The 21,910-nt window shown below is 48.1% G+C and overlaps 1 protein-coding gene across 2 annotated transcripts in view; it reads right to left on the bottom strand.

Moving 5' to 3' along the window:
- LOC119387612 (netrin-1) overlaps positions 1-21,910 on the bottom strand; it is a 172,131-nt gene that overhangs the window by 11,603 nt on the left and 138,618 nt on the right. For both annotated transcript variants that reach the window (XM_049413582.1, XM_037655049.2), the window contains exons 3-5: positions 10,384-10,533; positions 5,479-5,523; positions 1,135-1,203 (exon numbers count right to left, since the gene is read on the bottom strand). In XM_049413582.1, coding sequence (XP_049269539.1) covers positions 1,135-1,203; positions 5,479-5,523; positions 10,384-10,533 — 264 coding nt within the window. The remainder of the gene's footprint in view (positions 1-1,134; positions 1,204-5,478; positions 5,524-10,383; positions 10,534-21,910) is intronic.

The following is a 21,910-nucleotide window of genomic DNA, read 5'->3' as shown; positions in this document are numbered from 1 at the left end:
GAGCGGCTTCGCACCAGACGCGCACGCATGCGTCCGTACAACTCCCAGAGCGCTCCCCCCCCCCCCACCTTGTCTAACCCCCTCGCCCCCCCCCCCCCCCCTCCAACGGCTTCAGTCGTTGATAAAGCACCGACATGACGCCAGATCGCCGCGGACCGCGTCTTTCTCGCGAAGTCTCCTTTTTCTACCAGATTGTCGATAAGAAGGTCCATGGTAGAGTCTGGAGTTATCCACGGAGACCAAGAAGAAAACGAAAAAAGGAAGACGTATCTGGCCTGCGGATCCCCCTCACAGATTTCTTTCTTTTTAGAAGTTACAATTATTCGCACTCGTATATTCTCTCTTTCTTTTTTCGTGCTTTAATTTCTTTCTTTCTTTTTTTTTCTTTTTTCTTTTTTTTTCATGTACAGCGAGTGCTTGCTACTTGACTGTATACTAAGATTCTGATAGCGAGAAGGGCGCGAGCTGTGATCGCAGGGAAGTGGCGGTTCCCATTTTACATGTGTTCGTTTCTTTGTTTTCCCTTTTTGTTTTGTTTTCTGTATTTGTGGCGGAGAGATTGGAAATATACAGAGATGCCCCTGTCCGACGGAGAGCTTATAAATTCTGTTAAGAAACATAAATACTCTTTTCAGCTCGGCGCTTCGGCACTTCTGCGGTACCAGTACAGCGCCGCACGGGTCCGCCTAAAATTGTTTTATGTGCCGCGTTCTTCTGTTGAGACCGTCTTGGATGATTAGAGATAAGAGAGTTGAGATGAAATGATAAGTTTCACTGACCAAGCTTTATTGAGTGTTTTATTGATAGTTGTAACTGAAATGTAACGGATAGGTTTTGCTGAATTTGTTGTCTGAAGCGCCTCAGACTCTCTCGTAGCCGAGTACGGAAACCTTGTGGCTTTTTTTTTTCTCTCTCAATGTAAGCAGCAACGTAACCAGCACTGCTAATGTAGTTTTCAAACAGCGTTATCGTCGACCTGTGCATAGGCTGTTGTTTCTCGGTTTGGAACTACAAAGCATAGTATCAAAGAAATTTGAAAGTATACATGATGCATACCACCAGTCATGGGTACATGAGGTTTGCTGATTAGTAAAGCAGACAGGCAGATGTGATTGGTTGACTCAGTCGACTTACCGAAGTCCCTCTTGCAGTACTTCCTTTGGTTGATTCTCTTTGTTGTTGTTTTGCATTTCGAGCATTGTTCTGGGATAAACAAACAAACAAAAAGAGAGCATTGTGAATGTCACTTACCCCACCGTCGTGCGTTGAGCGACAAACAACTATGAGGATCTGCATCTACAAAAATATATGCAAGTACGCATTCATAAAAATGACCTTACTCAGGATGCTCGGAAGAGCACATGACAGTCAGTATACGTGATGTCGGAAATATTATTAGCGAAAGAGTTACAAATAGACACCGAGGCATGGGAGAAACGAGCGTCATGCGCCTAATACAGGCGCTTGTAATTAGCCACATTGCATACGTAGCGGCCTTTCACAATTGGTACAAAGCGGAAAGCAACAAAATCAACGCCCTGATCAGGAAAGTGTACAAACATGCCTTAGGTGTTCCAGGATATGAGAACACGGAACTATTTCTGAAACTAGGCGCTCACGACACGCTCGAGGAGATTGCCGAAGCCCAGCGCGTCTCGCAGTTAGAAAGGCTGTCCGCGACGAAAACGGGCAGAAACGTATTGACAAAATTGGGTATTACATACCACGTTCAGCACGGAGAGAAACGAGACATTCCCAACCAAATCCGCAACAAAATCGTGATAAATCCACTCCCTAGAAACATGAACCCCACCACCAACGCAGAGCGCAGACGCCACAGAGCAAAAGCGTTGCTCAAGATACACGGCACGAGTGAAAAATCCCTGTTTGTAGACGCGAGCCCATACGCCTTGCAGAGAGCACATGCTGCAGCGGCTGTAGACGCGACCTGAAAATGAATTAACGCATGTATTGTCTTAACTACAAGAATAGAGGAAGCTGAAGAGGTGGCCATTGCCATGGCCCTCACTAAGCACAGCTTCATTCTGAGCGATTCACAAGTCGCGATCAGGAATTTTTCGCACGGACGTATTTCGCAACATGCCCTGAGAATTCTAACCCAGAGCCAGGAGTTGACGTGTTCGGAAGAACGTAGATGTCTAATTTGGTTCCCGGCACACACAAACACATCCACCTACAACCCGGACGAAACGGTCCACGCGCTGTCGCGAGAACTAACCCGGCGCACAGCCCAAGGGGTACCCTCGTCGGGACACGCTGTTGCCGAAAACGTACTAATGAAAGACAGAATAACCAGCTATGGAGAATACACAAAGTACTATCGAGACTTGAGGAGGATTTTCCCTCCGCCTCACCCAAAATTAGATAGAAAACAGGCGACAGAGTGGCGCACATTACAAACCAATTCTTATCCTAACCCTGTTCAGTTACACCGGATGTTCCCTGAGATCTACCCAGACTCAATATGTAAAGCATGTAGAACAGAAGAGGCCTCCCTAAGCCACATGCTATGGGGGTGTCCCAATCAGCACATAGACTCCCCAGAACCTCTCCGGGAGCGATGGCGGAAAACGCTGCTCAGCTCCGATCTACAGGACCAAACCTGGGCTATCCAGCAGGCCAGGGAGGCTAGTGGAAGACAAGCTCTTCCATCCTCCATCTGAGCGGTCTGGCCCGGACCAGCAACTAGCCGGATCTCGCAATAAAGTTGTTTCATTCATTCATTCAAGGCGGCTAGATTTTTTTTAAAGGCGAAAGCCTTCGATGCTTCATCAAACGCGAAATTTGACCGTCGGCGTCCCACGGCGTCGCGTCGGGGACGAGTGATGCAAAAAATCATCATCACGTGATGACGTCACGATGACGTCATAGATCGCCAAAATTTGTGACATCATCATGGCGCCACTGTGACGTAACGTCATACGATGACGTCATCACATGACATCGTAGCTTGGTCAAAAATGGTCCGATCACGAAGGCAATTCAAAACCACGTGAGGTGCCTCCGATCTTGGAGGCAGTGCGAAACCACGTTGGGTGCAGAAAGCTTTCGAAGAGTGGCGGGGCACATCATTACATCGACTGTGAAGAAAAAGAAGATGGCTTTCGCCTTCCAATTGTCTTAAGTGAATACATAAGGGACCCTGTAAGTTTTGTTTTTTTGTGAATCATCCCCGGAACTCATGCACTGAAACTTTGATTGCCACCCACCCGTGCACTTATCGAACTTCACTGCAATTACCAGAGTAGTTAAACAGGCAACATTAACAATTTATTTTAAATGATCGGTCGTATTTCAACATACAGAGGTTAATGCATCTGAAAGCAACGGACAACTAAGTCAAGGAAAGTATTGAGGACCTTATTTGTTGTTATTTTTTTAATTTTTGTTAACTGTAGTGTAGTAATTAGGGGATAAATTCAAATGAATTAAATTGGACAAAAAGGCGCCCTTTCCGTCGCTGGGATCCGAACCCACAACCTTCGAAGCATTCATAGCCAAAGCAGCGACTGTGAACACCCGCCGCCTTGGCTGAGAGTGGCGCTGGCTCACATTTCCAGGCACTGCACGCAAAGAAATACTCGACAAAGGGGATGGGGAAGCGCCTTCCGTCGTAGCTCAATCAGCACAGCATCGAACGCGTAATTGGAAGGTTGTGGGTTCGGATCCCGCAGATTGAAAGAGTGCTTTTTCGTCCACTTTAATTCATTTCAATTTATGTCATAATTACTAACTACGGTTTAAAAAATAAAGAGCAACAATTAATGCCCCCCATGTTTTACTTGGCTTAATTGTCCGTTGGTTTAATTTGATTGCGTTTAACAAGAAAACGAGCCCCTCGAAGAATTATCCTTCGTTCGTTAGCGGTTAATACACATATCATTACACATTTACGGCACTTAGTCGCAACATTCCGGCTGCATTATAGCGCTGTTTTTGTTTTCCTTATTGTCAGTATACGAACACACTGCGTGGTATACCGTAGGGTAAGCACTTGTTCAGGCCTAAGTCTGCTACGGCACTGCAGGGAAGTTACGGATCAGCACGATAAATGCGCGAGCGGGGAGTAACGTACACGTTACTAACTTACAGTTTTAAGATAATCGTCAGGTCTTTAGAAGTATCATTTCGGAATATCAAGATATGGAGAAGCTTGACAAATGGCCAATTGGGCAGTGCTCAAAACTCCTGGGCATGCAATACAAAGTTCGCAACACGTACGTATTTAAAAAGTGGATTCGATGAGAAAAAAAGAAAAATCGTACGTTTTCATTTCTTCTGAAAGGATAACTTACTGAAGGATATCCCGAGAGCACAAGAAACAGAGGACCTCACCATCACAGACTAATGAAGCACGAGTCCTGTGCGTTCAGTTTTTCTACGCAGTTCGTCTGCCCGCGCTATTGTGACAACAGACACTTGAGGAACTCTGCCATTCACTGGAATTGTCGGATGTTTCGTTAATTTAGACGTTGAGCGTTATTTATGAAAGACCGCACGCACTTGTTGTAAGGACTATCGCATAGCTAGCTGACACTGAGATAGTCCATTTAAGGACTATTTTGATTTCAACGAGGTGATCCTTATTATGACCGTCTACAGGACCATCTGGACTACTTGTATAAGAATTATCTGCTGGGCCCTGTGATGAGACTGTTGTTTGTATCTTTGACACTCTATTTCACTATGCCTAAGGGCAAGCTTACTAAATAATAATAAAAAAAGGGCAACTAGGCGCTAGTGTTGGGAAGACTGTGGAAACAGCGGTGCTGGTCGCGTTCTCCTCGCCCTCACTTCCCTTTCTCACCCCTTGCTTTACTATACTATAAAAGACTGCTGGTTTGCTTTAGCCTCTACCCTCCTCCTTTCCCTCCTGCTGAGCCTCACTTCTCTTTCCCACCCTATGCTATAGTATAATAACGTGTCTATGCCATGCTTTACTCTCTCGCCTCCTCCTTTCCCTCCTCCTCACCCTCACTTGCCTATCCCATGCCATTGCTGTACTTACTAAAAAAGACTGTGCTACGCTTTCATACGGTTCCCATAAATGCCTTTTCTGCTAGCGTGCCTTGATAGCCGAGTGATTACGACGCTCGCCTTTGGACCGTGGGTACGCGGGTCCGAATCCCGCTTCACCAAGACATCTTATTTTGTTGTATTCATTTCTTCTCCTACTCCTTTCCACTTCTACTTTTCTTCCTCAAACGCGTTGCTAGGCGACGCGAGACGCCATATAAGGTAGAGGCCGTTCATGATGATGATAGCTTTTGTCAACACCTCGTAGCGAACCTGGAGGTTAAACAGCTCCGCTGTTAAATAACAGAGAGGCAGTATCTCGCCATCAAGCCTAGAAATGGGGACGAGCAGACGTTGTTCACACCGATGTCGCAAATAGCACTCCTCGTTCCATTTGTAACTGTCCCTGTGAAACAGAGGCGAACAGTGAAGCACACTTACCGGGTCCTCCAGCTGACATAATCGAGTGGTCCACAGTAGGTATCTCTGCGAACAAGAAATTGTAGATCAATGGAGGAGTTCTTACAACTAGCTATAGGCAACAGAAATCTTCAGCGAAAAGAAGGGACAACAGCAAGGTCAGCGTGGTTAAACGAGACCTTTGCTTGGTTATAGTTGGTTCATTACTGTAACGCGCAACAAACTCCGCGAGGGATGTCGGGGACAAAGGTGCGATGTCCAAATAAAACAGCCACAGCCATCCATGGCAACATCAACCACAAACAAAATGCATACAGCAGAGAACAGCACGTGTGCTGTTGCTGACTTGTGGGTATACTTTATATACTCTTGTGCTAGTCTTTTACCTCGCCGTTAGCGCAGCTGTTGCCTGCGCCTGTTGCATTGCATATCGTTTAGGAGAAGGTGGAGGCCTGAAGAGATGAAAAATCCTTGTACAGGGGGTGTCGCTGCCGCCAACGTTTCGACAAGTGAAATGGTCTTGTCTTCTTCAAGGCAACAACCTTGAAGGCTTCCTTGAGGCTTCTCCAAGGCTGCCTTGAAGAAGACAAGACCACTTTTCGAAACGTTGGCTCTTGTGACACCCCCTGTATTTTCATCACATATATTGTTTGTAGTGCATGAGGACCTGCTCCTTTACGAGAGGTTCGCAAGGAATGCACTCAGATATTTAGCAGCGGTTTTTGCTGATTACAGCTCAAATTGTACAGATTGAAATAAAAGCGGCTGTCAACGCATGTTCAGCTATCACGTACGCACTCGTTTTTAATGCTCGAATTCGCCATTTGAATATAGGCAGATTACAGTGGAACATGCCGAATGAAGTGTGAGTTTCACACGTTCGTCCAATATTTGTGTTATTTGTGTTAACTAGCTGAACTGTACCCGATGTCACCGAGCACTAATACTAGTTTTGCATGTGGAAATGACACGCGTTACATGAATCTATGACTGCGCGTTAATACACAAATAACAGAGTATCTAAATGGTCTCAATATACCGACATTGTATGGCTGTAACGATCTCGTTTAGATGAGCTTTAGCGCCGTTTTCTTTTTTGTTGTGATCGGTCCAGACATGATCCACACACTTTAATGTATTCAGATAAACGAATTCTACGCTTCTAAAGAAACCGTTGAACGAAATAGCCTTAGGGTGCCGTGTTCACTCGCATATATCTCACCATCAATCTGCCCTGTCGCCAGCACAATCTATATAAGTCTCGATGAGACGCGTGTTCCTGAAGAGCTAGTTCGATCATGTTCACGAGTCCAGTCCGCGCGCACCGCTGACTCGCTCGGCGCCCCGCCCCACGTCTCTCCCCGATTTCTGCTTATTCTCCAGGCGATGGCTAACGTCTTGAGCCGTATAGGCACTTCAGTGCCACACTGGGATTTGCCGCGTCATTTGCCTCGGATATCTCGCCTCTGAGCTCTTATATACGACTATGCCCAAGTGCACTCAAACTGAAGGAGAGACGGCAAAAAAAAATAATAGAAAAAAATCTTGACAAAAAGAAGCGAAGCAGCGTGGAGGGGAGGACCCCTAACAGGCGACGCGGCCGGTCGGCCGTTCAGCAACGGGCAAGCAAGCATGGCTTGCAGGCCGCGGCATTCCTGGGGAGTGGCTGGCGGGTTCCATAATAGTTGCGCATAGCGAATCGCGCGGCTAACGTAGATTTATGATTTCTCTCCTTTGCTCCTTCTTTCTCTCTCTCCATTCCTTGCTCTTTCACTCCTCTTACTTCTCAGCTCTTGCGTCGTTTAGTGCGTCTATACACGGCCACGGCCAGCCAGAGTAGTGTAACGCTCTCAAGCAGGTCTTCCATATGCGTTGCGTACACAGAAACAGCCGAAGAGTGAGAGGAAGGGGGCAGGAATTGAGGAGGAGAGGAGGAAAAAAAGGTGAAACTTCGCGGCCATCGACGGCGCGGCCGGGGAGCGTGATTGATACGTATTTCGGGCAAATTTGCCGAATACCTTCAAACCTTCCCGCGCCCGCGAGTGCACTGACGTTCACTACACCGCCGCCGCCGCCGCCGCCGCTGCTTTCCTCCCTTCTCTGCATCTCGTATTTTTTGTTGTTACTTTTTCACGCAATTTGCTTTCTTCGTAATAGAGAATAGCGGCGAGGAACGGCGGGTAGCTATATACGCAGTCTCGGCTGTTTACCGTGACGTGTTTATGTGTTGGCGCGGTTTATACACGCTGGTAAAAAAAAGAAAAAAAAAGAATGGCAAGGTACAAAGGGGAGGTGGTGAACGGTCTCCATTCGCCGGTCTGCTTTCTGCGATCTCGCGCTCCGCGTCTGCCTCGCTCACTTTCCATAATGTTAACGCGGGGGTGAGTGAGAGGACAGAAAATGTAAGTGGGATAGCGGAAAGATGGAACGTATATAACATTGGGGAAAGGAGTTGAAAAGGTGTATGTGTATGTGTGTGTTTGTGTGTGTGTGGGGGGGGGGGGAGAGAAAGAGCGTAGCCAGGACGCGTATGAGGAAAAGTGCAGGGCGTCCAGGCCCTAACGTGTTTGCCTTTCCTTTTTATTCCTTTTCCTAGACCAAAGTGGTCGAGCGGTCGGTATGCCAGGGCGGCGACGCGGACGCGTACCGCGACCGGTGGTTCGCATTACGTACGGCACGCTAGTGACGTCTAAAAAGAGAAAAAATCTAGGGACTTCAGTGACGGCCACCGCCCCGTCTTCTCCCTATTTTCGTTTCTCCCTGTACTCCCCTACCATATACATTTCCTTCCCTCTACACTTGTGCGGGTGGCGGACTTTCCGCCACCCCCACCCACACACGCACCCAGAGGTTCTTTCGTTCCATCGTTTCTTTTTTCTGGTTTTTTTTTTTCTGGAGAGACGAGATCATACTGTGTGAAATTTCAGGACACTTAAGTCTTTTCTTTTTTTTGCCCGTGATGGAGAATAGATCAACGATAGGAGATAAAAAAAAAAAACGAAAGTATGTACAGCAGCCTATATGCCACAGGAATGGCGGGGGAGACGAGGTAATGGTGCGAGAAGGACTCGGTGCGAATGGTGCGAGAAGGACTCAGGAGTGGCCGCGGTGTTACCCTGCCTATATCGCATGGGTGCGCATGGCTACAAATACATTTTTTTCTTCGTAATCTCTTTATATTTTGTATTTTTCTGGCTGTCACACGGGCTTGCGTTATTTCTTTGCATTTGAGCACCTCCTGTTGCGCGTTGTACTGATTCGCTTCTCCCGTTATTTCTCTCTCTCTCTCTCTCGTTTTTTTTTCTTTTTTGTTCATTTTTGAGAACTCCGTTCCGCCACATCCGTAGCTTCGAAAATGCAGCGTAATGCGGAAACGATGGTCGATGATGACATGCCATCGTGTTCATTCAAAGTGCGCTAAAAAAACATCCATAGCGCGAATATTTATATAAGTAAACTGCGGAAACAGTCTACCTGTTAGCCGTAAGTAGACTTTTCGCTCCGAGGAAACGCTTATGCGTCGCTGATGTGTGCACTGAATCTGTGGGCCCAGTGAGAGGTTAATGTAATGTATCGTTAAACTGCTTCCACTCTAGAGTGTGCGCATGAGGACTTTCGCATAAATGTTAGCCATGCACGTCGCTCTTTCCCAAATGTACGTGAGAGGACTGATCCTGCACTTCTATGAACTGTTTGCTTTTTCCAGTGATATTTTAACTATTTGATCACGTGAGAACCAACAAGAGCTACGTCCGCCAAAAAGGAAAAAAAAAAAAAAAAGAAAGGGAAGAAGAAGACGAAGAAGAAGAAGAAGAAGTTAGTGCATTGAAGCTGGAAGCTAAAGAAAAAATACCAGGGCTTGACAGAGGGCGATCCCAAAACTAAACTAAAGTAGCATTAAAAAGAAAAAGAAAACAGCGGTCGTACGTTTAACAAAATGACAAACTAATGAAGTTTAGGGATCAGTGCAAACATTTCTGACACAAAGAATATCGGTAATATAGATATAGACACTCATAAGTGAACTGATGATGAAAAATCACAGCATATCCACGGAGTGAATGATGATGAGTGGGCGAAGCTGCGGAGGTTCATCGGTAAACCGTGAATCTTCCGTGAATTCTGCCCAGTACATCATCACCGACGTGAGATCGGGCGCGTTTATACTAAAGGTTCGATGAGTTATGACGACTTGCAGCTCACTTTAATTTTACATGTACGCTGTGAATTTTCATTGTTTAGAAAACCATTGCTTTAGAAAACATCTGGCGTCTTTCGTTAAGCAGCTGGCGTCTTTTCATTTTGCTTTAGAAACATCTGGCGTTCTTTCGTTTTGCTTTTACAAAACATCTGGCGTCTTTCGTTGGTTTATTTCATCAATCAACGGCGTTTTGAACAAAATTTTTATTGTTTAATGACGCAAAGGAGAAATCTCACCAGGCACTACCTTGGAGGTAAACAATGGCTGCTAATGGGAATGAGAGACAGAAGAAGTCGGCTTTTAGCTAACACTTACACTTCTACTTCTACTAACGTTTCCTACTGGAACATGCCAATGGCTGCTAATGGGGAATGAGAGACCGAAGAATTCGGCTTTTAGTTAACGCGCACGCTGCGAATTTTTTATTGTTCAACAACGCACAGGAAAAATCTCCCACCGGCACCACCTTGGAGGTCAAAGCGTAAGAATGGTTACGCACTACGACTACTACTACGACTACGAGGAACGAACGTGTGCCGCCTTAAGGAGCTTCGCCCCTAAAACTATTCTACTAAGATGACGGATTTTCACGTCATCTTTCAGGCTCGACTATGTAACTTGGCACAACACCGACTATCAAACGACAAGCGTGGTTTCCTTACTCATACGCATTCGATGGAGAGCGAACTATAAGAAAGAGGTATAAGAATAAGGAGGTGGCTCACTGATGCATGGTGCAATGGGCGACCGGCTCTGCTGGTATCCCTTGGCACAGCGGTTGCACGTGGTTCCGGTGACGCCGTCCTTGCAGGGGCACTGGCCCGTGGTCTGATTGCAGGTGCGCCCCGAGGCTCCCACTGGGTGGCAGTCGCACGCTGCGAGTGCGTACGGAATGTGTCTACATGGGAGGTCACGTAAATGAACATCTTTCAAAAGCATGGCACGATCTGCATTCACGTTTGTGCTGACGCCACGACAACTGAAGGCTGTGTCAGATGGCCCATTTTCTGCACGAACTCTGCACGAGGCACGCATGAACACATTAGTGGCAGTGGATAACGAGCCGGTGAAGAGCTCAGATTAGGAGAGGAGGTCAGGTTAGTTTCAAAGCGTACTACAGACTCTCACGGTTGCCCATGTCGATCACAACTCAACAACGAGGGCAGCAAAACCAAGCCAAGAAGGGTAGGTAAATGGAGGTATATTTTGCGGGCAAGCTACATCACGGTTGATTATTGCATACACACAGAGCATTTAGACGCAGCTGTCGGCTACTCTTTCGCAGCGCACGGTTGAACGCTGAAATAGCGCCGATAGCATGCCGAGAGCTTCACCTCACGAGAAAAAGTACTAGGGGAAAGCACACTTACGGGAGCACAGACATTCATGGATAGGACACATGACATTTTTATTTAGGATAGAGGAACTTTCGCCCCGCCTCTGTGAGTACGATCGCTTAAAACACAGGGCCCTGTATTCGCGAAAGCATCTTACGCTAGAACTCTTCGTGAAACAAAACCCACGCCAATCTTGTTTCAGGGTTAACTCACACGTACGAGCGAAAAAGTGTTTTGAATTCGGTTCGCGCTATCTGTGTGAATCGGTCGTGCAAGGCATCAAGGCTGTGACTTTTACATTGGTGTTATCTGCTAGAGACACTTAACTAATGAATACAGTCAGTTATTTATTGGACTCACTGTCCACCTTTTGGAACCATACAGCGTAAACTGTTCAATTTAAAAAGCTATTAACTCGTAACGCTGATTGATAATTATTTTATGTATAACAGTTGTCAATGTCGAGCAGCTTCAAAGGCTCGGTTTAGTGCTCAACTGACACCCTCCTTGAATTTCGCTCAGTTGAAGAGCTGTAGTGAGACAAAGCGCCAGGTCGCACCATCACATCGGTCTCTATGTTCTGTCACTCTGCAAAATACAATCGGTGATCACTGGCGTAGCTAGGGGGTGTATATGTGTATATATACAGCTCCTCGTACAAACATACGAACAGCCACATCGCACGAACATACATAAGGCATGGTTGAACCCCACCTGCCCTTGCCGAAAAAAATTTCTCGCTACGCTACTGTCGGTGATCCATAACACTGAACAAATCGTCAAACAGCATGGTGTGGTGCACAGGAAGGAGTTACTGCGACGTTCTGCAAAATTACCCTGAAGCTTCCTCAATATCGAAGGATGCAGTCGTGCAAGACCCAGTTTACTGACGTTTTATTTATTCCATAAGTATACTTTTTCTTCGTGCCATCACTCACGCATGCTAGCTTGGGAGGTACAGAGTGTTACCCGTAGTTTAGCTTGGAAGAGATCTTCACTTGCAGCCCTTCGAAGCATGCTCTCGGGCTCTAACTGCGCGCGCGGCTTTTATGGCCTTAGGGTCTACCGTGTGAGTAACAATGAAAATAAAAATAAAAGAAAAGGAAGCTCTGGCTGGAAGGGTTCGCGGAAGCCGCAGGTTGCTTTCGATCAGCCGGCGCGGCGCAGCGGGGCGCCCTCCCAAGGCGCGTGCAACGCGCTTCGTATACCCTCGCGGCACGTCCGTACCTGTCTCCTTCGAAGCGGGCTAACAAGACCGTAAAGCTTCGTGCCGACCGGCTGCTCCGCATGCCGCTCCCGGATAGCGGTGGCCGGGGAGCATGAGCTCGGCTGTCGTAACTTCAAATTTAGGGGGGCCCCACTTTTCTACGGGCACCCGGCCGCTTTAGGCACGCGTGCCGCGTTGTATAGGTATACCCCGAATACGGCAGGCAGCAGCCCGGTTCTAACGCGGTGCGCCGGTCTCACGGTTAACTCGGTCCCCCTGGGGAGGTTCGCGCGACGCGTCCGGACCGCGCGCGGGCGGCAGCGGATTGTGTGTGTGGGCGTATTTTTTCTTTCCGCGTTGACCTTTCTACGATTGGTCCCTAGTGGGTCTCTTGTGCCTCTCTTCTTCGAAATGTAAGAGACGAAATGCCGTGTCTTTCCCCTGTCCCTCTATTTCTTTGAAGAGTCATGTGCCGGCAAAGCGGCCACTTTCTCCGCGAAGTGCAGATACTTGTCCAGTAGATAGCGATGCTGAAAACAGTGGCGCGGAGGCTAGCGCATCTTGTAGTTTGGTGTGCTTGTACTTTTCCTTACTTTATGCGCCGGTCTCTCTCTCTCACTCTCGCGAAAAACGGGTCTCGGATACAGTATTATTCACATAGCTCTGACGCGGGAGAATTCTGACGTGCCCCGATCGTTTAGCTGCGAAGAAAGGAGCGATGGTCGCTGTACGACATTCGGTCATAATCACGCTTGAAAGTCAGCTGCGGGTGTGGGGTTGGGAGTTGCCTACACGGAAGCATTCACTACACATTAACTGGAATGACCGACAGTGCAGCATGCGATATCCGCGGCACCGAAGAAAACATCGATCATTTGTGATGTCACTGTCGTCAATTTTCTATAGAAAAATGAACCCTTTCTAATGCGTTGCGACTACTGGGCAATCGGCCGCTGTCCATCCAGATGCTACTAGAACAGCGTTCTCATCGCTCGTCTACCCACAAAGCAGTGATGAAGGCACTTTTGTGCTTGTTGAGAACGGCGGGCTTGTGCGAACGCCTTTTGACTTGTTGCTCAATGCCACGCGCGTCAACGAACTCGCCACACATTTCCGTCTTCTTCTCTCTCCCTCTCTCTCATATTTCTATTCTCCTTTCCCATTTCCATAGCGTAGGGTAAGCAACCGGACGTTTTTCTGGTTAAACTTCCCGCTTTCCGTTTTTCTGCTTTTCTTTTTCTTCGTTCAGCTGCGGGTGACAGTTTAAAGGAAACATATATGTATGTATAACTTAGTCTTACGAAATAATAATGATATCGCCCTGTCTGCGACCTCTTAACACTGAATGTGACGAGAGCGAAAGCGCTGTATGCTTTCGCTCTCGTGAGAGTGGGCGATGGTTGCACAGAAAAATACGGCACATATCTACACACGTTTCAGATATCGTATACGCCTTGTGTACCAGTGGTATGTTTATTAGTTCGGATTTGCCTACAGTGGTCACCCACCCTATTGTCTATATACCCATCGGATGCTTAGTTTTTTTTTTTCTCCGTATATACAGAAATGTATCCGGTGAGGGAGCGACAACGAATGCTAAACACCGGGGAAGATTCAAAGAAATCTTCTCTTTAAGTGTGGCAGCGACACATTCGTCGATGTGCCAGGATTTCTTCACCGGCCCTCTTCGGCAACGGTTCATATTGTTACAAGCCAGGATGTACATACAAGAGGGAATGCTCCATCGAGGCGATGAAGAAGACGATTTGGATAGCGCTCGCGTTGTTGCTGCAGCTCCACCATTTTGGCTGAAGGACTCTATAGCTGTGTTCATTTTTTAATATATTTCTTTCTTCCTTTTGGATATTCTCACACCGTGGCACTTTGGTGGAGGTGCGGGACCGGACAAGCGCAACCGGAAACTGGAAACACGATCAGATCTACCACACGGACTCCACCTATGCGGGGCAATGTCCCGAAGCTGAAATTTGTACCCCGCGCATGTCGCTTCGACGATGCAAGGGTTTGCGAACGACTCGTCGGTGTGGTTCGATGCACTGCCATTGCGCTCTCTTCCGCTAATAGCGTAGCGGTAAACATGGCGCGCCATTGCAGTCAGTGTCGCCACGACCCATCGGCATCGTGCAGCGGCGGCCACTCTCCCGGAATAGAGGAGTGACCTGCTATTTCCGAACGCCGTGGCGAAGGCCCCTAGAGGCATTCGATAAACAAACTCTCGGACGTCGTCACCATCGATGAAAATGCCCTCGAGCACCCCTCTCTCCGCGATGCGATCCTTCGTCGTGGGTGTGCTCTTTTACCCGCGCGGCGTGCATGCATGCCCGCGTTGTGGCGTTCCGGATCACTGAAAAAAGCGACCGACCGGCGGTTGGCACGGCTCCCGCTGAATTCGGCTACCGCGGGAGCCCGAAAGTTGTGGGACCCAAGCACGAGGAAAAAAGCTTTTCCGCTTCTTCTACTCTGGCTTGGTTGGAATGCTGATGTTTGTTTACCGAAATAAAAAAAAGAGAAGAAGAAACTTAGGTGCTGCCTTTTCAGGAAAGGGATAAGCTAGAGCGGTGTGTACCTTCTAGAAGTCTGCATCGCTTCTTTACTGCCGCATCCCCAGCAATGAGACATTGCAGGCAAGGCTCAGAAAGCACGCGATAGCAACACTCTTCCGCAAGTGTCATCGCGTATTGGCCGTCGCCTCAGGGATCGTATCGACGTCATGGTGATCGTAATTGTAAGCCATGGACGCCTGTACGATGCGCCCATCAACTCCAAAAACTGAGCCCATCAACTCCAACAGGCTCTCACGTGAGCACTGTACCGCTGCTCGCGAAACAGGGCAATGAACGTCGTAAGGAGGAGTAGAAGAGAAAAGAAAAAGGCCTTCTGATGAAGTCCTATTTGTCTAATCATATCACTTGTTACAAAATGAAGGTGACATCATTAGACACAGGCAACGAATGCAATTGTAGTGGTTAACAAAGGCGCATTACAGAATCCTTTGAACTTGGGGGCGAGAAAAAAACAGACCTTGGGCCGACTTCACAAAACTTCTTTTACGTAAATGCGTTTTCCGATTGGTTAGCTGGCTTCACTAATGATACGTCCCGCATCGTGATTGGCTGAAATATTCTCTTACAAAAATATTTAGCGTAAGAGGGTTTTGTGCACACGGGTCCTTATTTTTATTTCTGGTGGTCCCATGCCATAGATTTCCCCAAAAGTTGTGTTCTCCCCAGCAAATTGACGCTTCGTTCTGCTGAGTACAAGGTCGGAAGAGCGTTGACATCAATTTCATCAATAGGTAGCCGACGGCAGCGACTCGTCTCACGCAGTAGCGGTGGATGCTGACCCACTTCACCAAGTGGTGGGTCAATGTGATCCAAGATACCTTCACAAATACTTGTGGGGTTACCTTCCGAGATGAGTGCCCATACGCAACCGAACGCCTGGTCGGGATACTGCTGTACTAATAAGAAAAACTAGTGGCTTCCCAGCGACACTGGCAATTGAACCCTGTAGAGAGAGAGAGAGAAAGAACTTTATTGACGGCACAGCGAGGTCGTTGAATTTAGCTTGCCGGTGGTTCGAACGGTGGTGGCAAGTAGCTCGCCACGACCTTTTCGGCCCAGTTGATAACTTCTGTCTGAATACGTTGGTCATTTGATGACAGGAGTGACTCCCACGCCTCGAGGGAGGAAGCTGGCAGTCTTGCTTTTGGAGGCGGGTTTCCCTCGCATTCCCAAAGAATGTGATTTTGGGTAGCCTTCAGGCAGCCGCAATGTCGGCAGTGTGGTCCTCCATTTACGTTGAACCCTGTAGATCATTTCGTAAACTGGAGGCTTGCGAAGAGGGTTCAACGTAAATGGAGGACAACGTAGCGAGCCATGGAAAGTAAAATGATAGGTGTAACCTTAAGGGACAGGAAGAGAGCAGAGCGGGTCTGGGAACAAACGGGTGTTAAGGACATCTTCGTCGAAATCAAGAAGAAATGGGCATGGGCAGGTCATGTAGAGCGTAGGCAAGATAACCGCTGTTCATTAAGAATAACTGACTGGATTCCAAGAGAAGGCAAACGCGTGAGGGAGATGGGATTAAGAAATTTGCGTGTATAACGTGGCAGCAGCAAGCACAGGTCCGGGTTGATTGGCTTAACATGGGAGAGGCCCTTGCTCTAGCAGTGGGCGTATTTAGTCTGATGATGCTGTAGTATTTCGCCACCGCTGTGGTTTTTGGAAGTGCGGTGTCATTGAAATTTTTCCCCCCAATTTAACTTTTACTGCCCGTCACTACCGTTTTTCCGCTACGAATTTTCTCGGACGCTTTCGGTAGTTTCTCACGGACAACATAATTCAATATCCTGAAGAATTCGCTAGATTATCTATATCCTTCTGCATGGCTTCTGTGACACGTTATATTATCTTTGACATATTCTGTGATGTATTCTCTGACATATCCGTGGCATATCATCCTTCTCTCCGATAACAAGACGGACTCTACTGCTTTTTTGGTTCTTTGTCGGTGGCCATGGAAAATACTTCGAGAGGACGTCTTCCCCACGTTATGGTAGCCACCATACCCACGTATAAACCCTTTCCTCAGAACTCGTATAGAGGCGCGATCTGAAAAGAAAACAAACAAGTGCGGGTGAAGAAGATGCGGCGGTAAGAAAAACAAGCAAACATAAACGTCTGAGGGGGGAGTGAATGTTGGTCTGTACGTGGTTTGCCGCCACGTCTTCGCGCGCCACTGTTCAAACAGCAACCACTGTCCCACCCTCATCCGCCGCAGACGAGATCGCGACGAAAACTTATACAGCCTTCGTATAGTAAGCAGTATATGCGTGCAGACTTCGGCGGCGTTAGAAGGGGATGCGCACGCGGTCCCTCTCTCTCTTTCAAACGTTGGCAGCCGCAGCGGCGGAGGAATAACAGCAACCGACGACGAAACGTACACAGGCACACACACACGCACGACTGACACGCAGCTTCTCGGCACGCTGGAGGTGACAGCAGCGTAAATAGCCTGGGCAGCTGCGTTGGCATGCACGCCTTGCTCTTCGCGAGCCGCCCTCGGCACCTTTCGTCCCTTTTCCTTTTTTAAATATGACCCTCTCCGTCAATCCTAACGCGAGGCATAACCCCCGGCTTCTAAGTGCGCTAAGAGAGGGCTAGGGGGGGTTACACAGGGGGTCCCGGGACCAGGGACAACGGGCACCGACGTGCCGTGCGCGAGCAACGCATCCTTAGGAAAGGAGGAGGTTCACTGGGGCTCAGGAATTTCTTTTCACGGAGACACGTACGATGGTTTCTTCTTCTTGGGGGTCGGGGTCGGGCTATCCTGCGTGCTCCCACGCCCGTCGTTGCTTTCTGGTATCCGGCACCAATTTATGCTGCCCGGCAAAGAGGTGTCGCCGCGTGGGGCCACCCCAACGAGAGGGAGAGGTGCCGCCGATGGCTCGGTGCTCTTCGTATCCAATGTTGGCGGGACCTCGCCCACGCCTCGGCGTGACGTCGCATATATTGTTGTCGAAGCTGTCAGCTGTGCCATATGGCTCTTGGGGGGAGGGGGGTGGGACGCCATCACAAAGGGACACGAGGAATCGGCCGCTAGTCACACGCTTCAATTTATACTCGCGCGCCTGAGGAGAAGCCGAGTGACGACGATCCGACGACGTTTCCCGCGATGCCGTCTCGGCAATATGCACGTACGGGAGGCTCCAGGCACGCCAATTTTAGCATGGGGGAAAAAATGTAGTCAGTTCTGTGCGTGTGTGTTTAAAAAGATCGAGTGGAGAATGGGGGGAGGGAGCGGCTTTCGGAATGGTGGTGGTGGTTGTGATGTTGCAGCAGGCGGGGTTAGCCTGGCCTACATAGTCGGCAATGGTTCCGCCTGAGCATCTCCTGAATTGTCGGGGTCTGTCACCACGTGTTAAACAGCCCAGTGTCTCGCAGGGAGGCAATCGAAATCCGTTGCACGCTCCTCCTCTTTGCCGTGGGCCCTTCAGGAAAAACGACATCTTCAAAGGTCCAGTGTCTATGACCACCGCTTTGCAGGCTGTGGACCATCGCATCTCTTTCACTGTCGCGAGTCTCGTGTAGCCCTACGGTTTATGGTCACAGCTGAGAAATTTTTGTATTTGAAAATTACGGTTGTTCAGATCAAATGAATTGTTGTTATGTCTGTGTCCGGTTGTTTTACGATCACGCGCCGTGTCGGCACATGTGTGGGAAATGGGACTGACTCGATCGAGGTGCATGCCTTAGAGAGAGAGATAGAGTTAAAAAGAGAACATTCGTTTTGTATAGTTCAGGTCGTGGTCCTCGTTTGGAAGAATCCTTAGTCCAAGACCCCTAATTAACTTATTGACCTCTCTGTGCTTCCCTCGACTGATCAATTGTGCTTGGGTTTACGATACAAATATTTAATGATACACCCGGAAATGTTAGCCTGGTTCATAGCCTGGCCTGCTACTACAGTCTTGGGTATTTATTTGATGCCACCATGCGGGACTGCCAGTAGTTCTAATTAATGCGGAACAAGTTATCGTGAAACTGACTTCAAAACACAACCTAAAATACCAACGTATTTAAGGAAATCGTATCGCTGTAATTAGAGTAGAATGATATTTACGCACACGGCGTATGTTATGCCCGAACGATGGTATAGCAAGCATTAATTACACATTCTGCGCCCACACTGAGAACAGTCGACTGCCATTCACTACTTCGTAGAGTGCTGATATATCCTGTAGTTTACATGGCTATAATGCCTTCATTAAAGTATGCAGATCATAAATCCGACCGCGAACAAAGGCATGTCGCTGAGGCAGAAAAACCACCGTCGGACCTCTAAGCAGGTCAGCGTGCAAGAACAATTAACAAGCTTCTCCACCGTCGCGTTTATGCAAATTTTTTTTACGCTGAAACGGCATTTGGTGCTGCATCAGCGCACGTCATTCACCTCAACAAACGTCCGGGTGAGCGCAAAACACTGCACGGAGTGAAAACGGGAATGTTCTGGACTTCTTCTTCGCTTTTATTTCCAGAGTTCGGGCAAGTAGTACGTCAATGCAGGCCTGTGGTCAGCTGACAAGTTCTACGCTTTTCAGCTAAACTTCTATAGTTTGCTCTAACCTTAATTTTCTACAGGATCATCCTCCAATCACAACGATTCGCTGTAATAATCCTGTCATTTAATCACTTTGTGAAGTTTGTGCCCATTCCGATTGTGGTACGGAGGTCGCGGACTTGCATCGAAATTTTTCATTTGATTTCTCTAGATGCTGCGATGACTGAGGAGTAACAGCATGTATAAGGTATTTTGTTTTTCTTTTGCCTTTCAGCTAGGTAGCGATTGTTACTCTTTTCTAAAATATTTTTTCTTCTTTTGCACATGTGTTAACCCTAAAGAAGACCCTTATGTCGATCCCGGAAATGAGTTTCTTTGTTAAAAAATATTTTTGCACAGTAAACATCCTCCATCTTTTGCTCAAAATTTTTGTGAGTTAAAAAGAAAGTGCACATACTGCATGTATAGTATGAGAGCCAGAATGTGACTTAAATGAAGACAGCAAGGATGTATCTTAGGCGCGGTCGAGTTTTTGAGACCTTGCGGCCTGAAAAACGCGTGCGCGAGTCGAGACGGCGGCAGTGATGGTCTTCTCATTTCAGCAAGAACTTTCGCGCACTGCTCTGCTCCGAGAGCGCGCCTGACTTCGTACGTGCCGCCTGCGCAGTATACGTGCCCATAGATTCGGGCCCCGCCATCGGTGAAATGAACGCCGCAGTCTCTGTCCCTTATTGCTGCTAGCCGTGTCTGAATTTTGAAACGGTCTCTCCTGCGCATACACTCGAGTGTGGGAATGTTTACCTATATACGAATCTCTCGGCTAGAAATATCTATTTGTGATCATTTCGATGCGTAGTACACTTTCAGCTCGCGGCAGCCCGTATCCATACCTCAAACACATTTTCCGAATGACATCGTCTAGAGCACGTGCGCAGCCAAATACCATTCCTGAAAAGACGCGCGGTTGTGTGTCTTATACTCTAGGTCGCAATCCTATTTCGCGCGTATGTCATATATTTTCGAATCGACTGACTCGAACCCATTCGTTTGCAGTTCGTGCGCTCCCTTGCAGGTGGTTCGCGTTCAATTTCTATCGCAAGACTGGCCCCGTTTTTGCTGCGAGAAGACATCATCTCCTTACGAATGGGTATTCTGTACGGGTTGCTACGACGTTCAGTTTGCAGGTGAACGCGGACAGTTGCCGACTGGCGACCACCAATGAAATACATTCGTGTGATGGAGCGAACAAAAAATCTGATATGCATTCAAACAGACAAGCCATTTGAACGTTACGTATACGTAGACGTGATCGTGTTGCTGTTGTGTGATCTCGGAGAACTTGGCGACGAAAAGTCGAATACATTCGCTTGTTTTACAGCATACGAAGATGTAACACAGTGTCATTGTTCTGCTGTTGAATGACATGCATAAAAGGTACTTCGAGCTATCTATACTGTCCTTGCAATGAAATCCGGCCTTTTTGAACGACTGTAATCAGAACGCCCTTTCTGTGTGTGTTCTCTTTTCTCGTTTTTTTCTGTGTGTGAGTGTTTTTTTTTCTCTATCTCTCTCTCTCTCTCTCTCTCGCTGCACCCTAATTCCAATTCCTATAACCACACCCCAGTGCAGGGTAGCAAACCGGATGCTAATATTTGGTCAACCTCCCGGCCTTCCTCTTCTGCAATGGCAAAGTCATTGTTAAGACGTGTAGAGCGAAATGAATATGGGCTCGGAGACTCTGTTGCGACGTTTTGCTCGCCTCTGGTGCACTCGAGACGGCTTTTTTTATCTGAAAACTGATTCACAGTACACAGTATCAAGGGCCTATTCGCACTTGTTCCCTTTACACATGCATGGCCGATTTTTTGCTGTAGAGCTGTGACGAGAACCCCACTCAGGGCGAAGCGCGGCGGGCACTGGTCCGTGATGCGCATGCAGGACGTGTCTCCAACCGACTAGCACCGCCCCGATCGACCCCTGTCGCATTTCATCGGCGCCTGGGACACATCCTTTGTATACTGACCGACGTCACGCACGGTGCGCACCGTCGTGCGCCCTATATGTACCGACTTCCAAAGTATGGACTACATCGGCCACCTTTTTCATCTCCGCACACTGCGCAACAAAATTAGCACGCAGAAACTGCCTTTCTTCCGTCATTCATGTCTCACTCACCGAGCGATAGATACAGAATAACGATAACCCCGCTTCTTTCTCGTTGGTTCAGCCGTCTTCGTGCGTTGCTCTTTTGTGATAAATCTCGCTAGCCATTCCTTTATTTTCCCCCTCCTCATCCACTACACGCCCTCGCCACGGTGCTAGCGACCTGAATGTATACAGAGTGTCTCGTTCTGGCCAAAGCTTCGAGAGAAGACGTGTGAGTACAGACGCTGCCCAAGCTGGGCGTTTCGCATAGTGACTTCCTCGAACCCGCTGTCCGAGCTGGTGCACATGCCCGCGGTTTGTGCAGCCAACAATGGATCGCACAGCGCGGGGTCCAGTTGCCCCGCGCAACAATGAAGGAGGCGGTTGTGACTGTCCGAGTTGGTGGGCGGGAGCTATGGGAGGCTTGCTAGGAAGCCTCCCTTCTTCGTCTCGTCGATGCATGTAGCGGTGGTGCTCACC

The sequence above is a fragment of the Rhipicephalus sanguineus genome, chromosome 3 (assembly GCF_013339695.2).
Source record: "Rhipicephalus sanguineus isolate Rsan-2018 chromosome 3, BIME_Rsan_1.4, whole genome shotgun sequence".
In the NCBI taxonomy this organism is placed as follows: Eukaryota; Metazoa; Arthropoda; class Arachnida; order Ixodida; family Ixodidae; genus Rhipicephalus; species Rhipicephalus sanguineus.
This window is presented reverse-complemented; position numbering and strand designations above follow the sequence as displayed.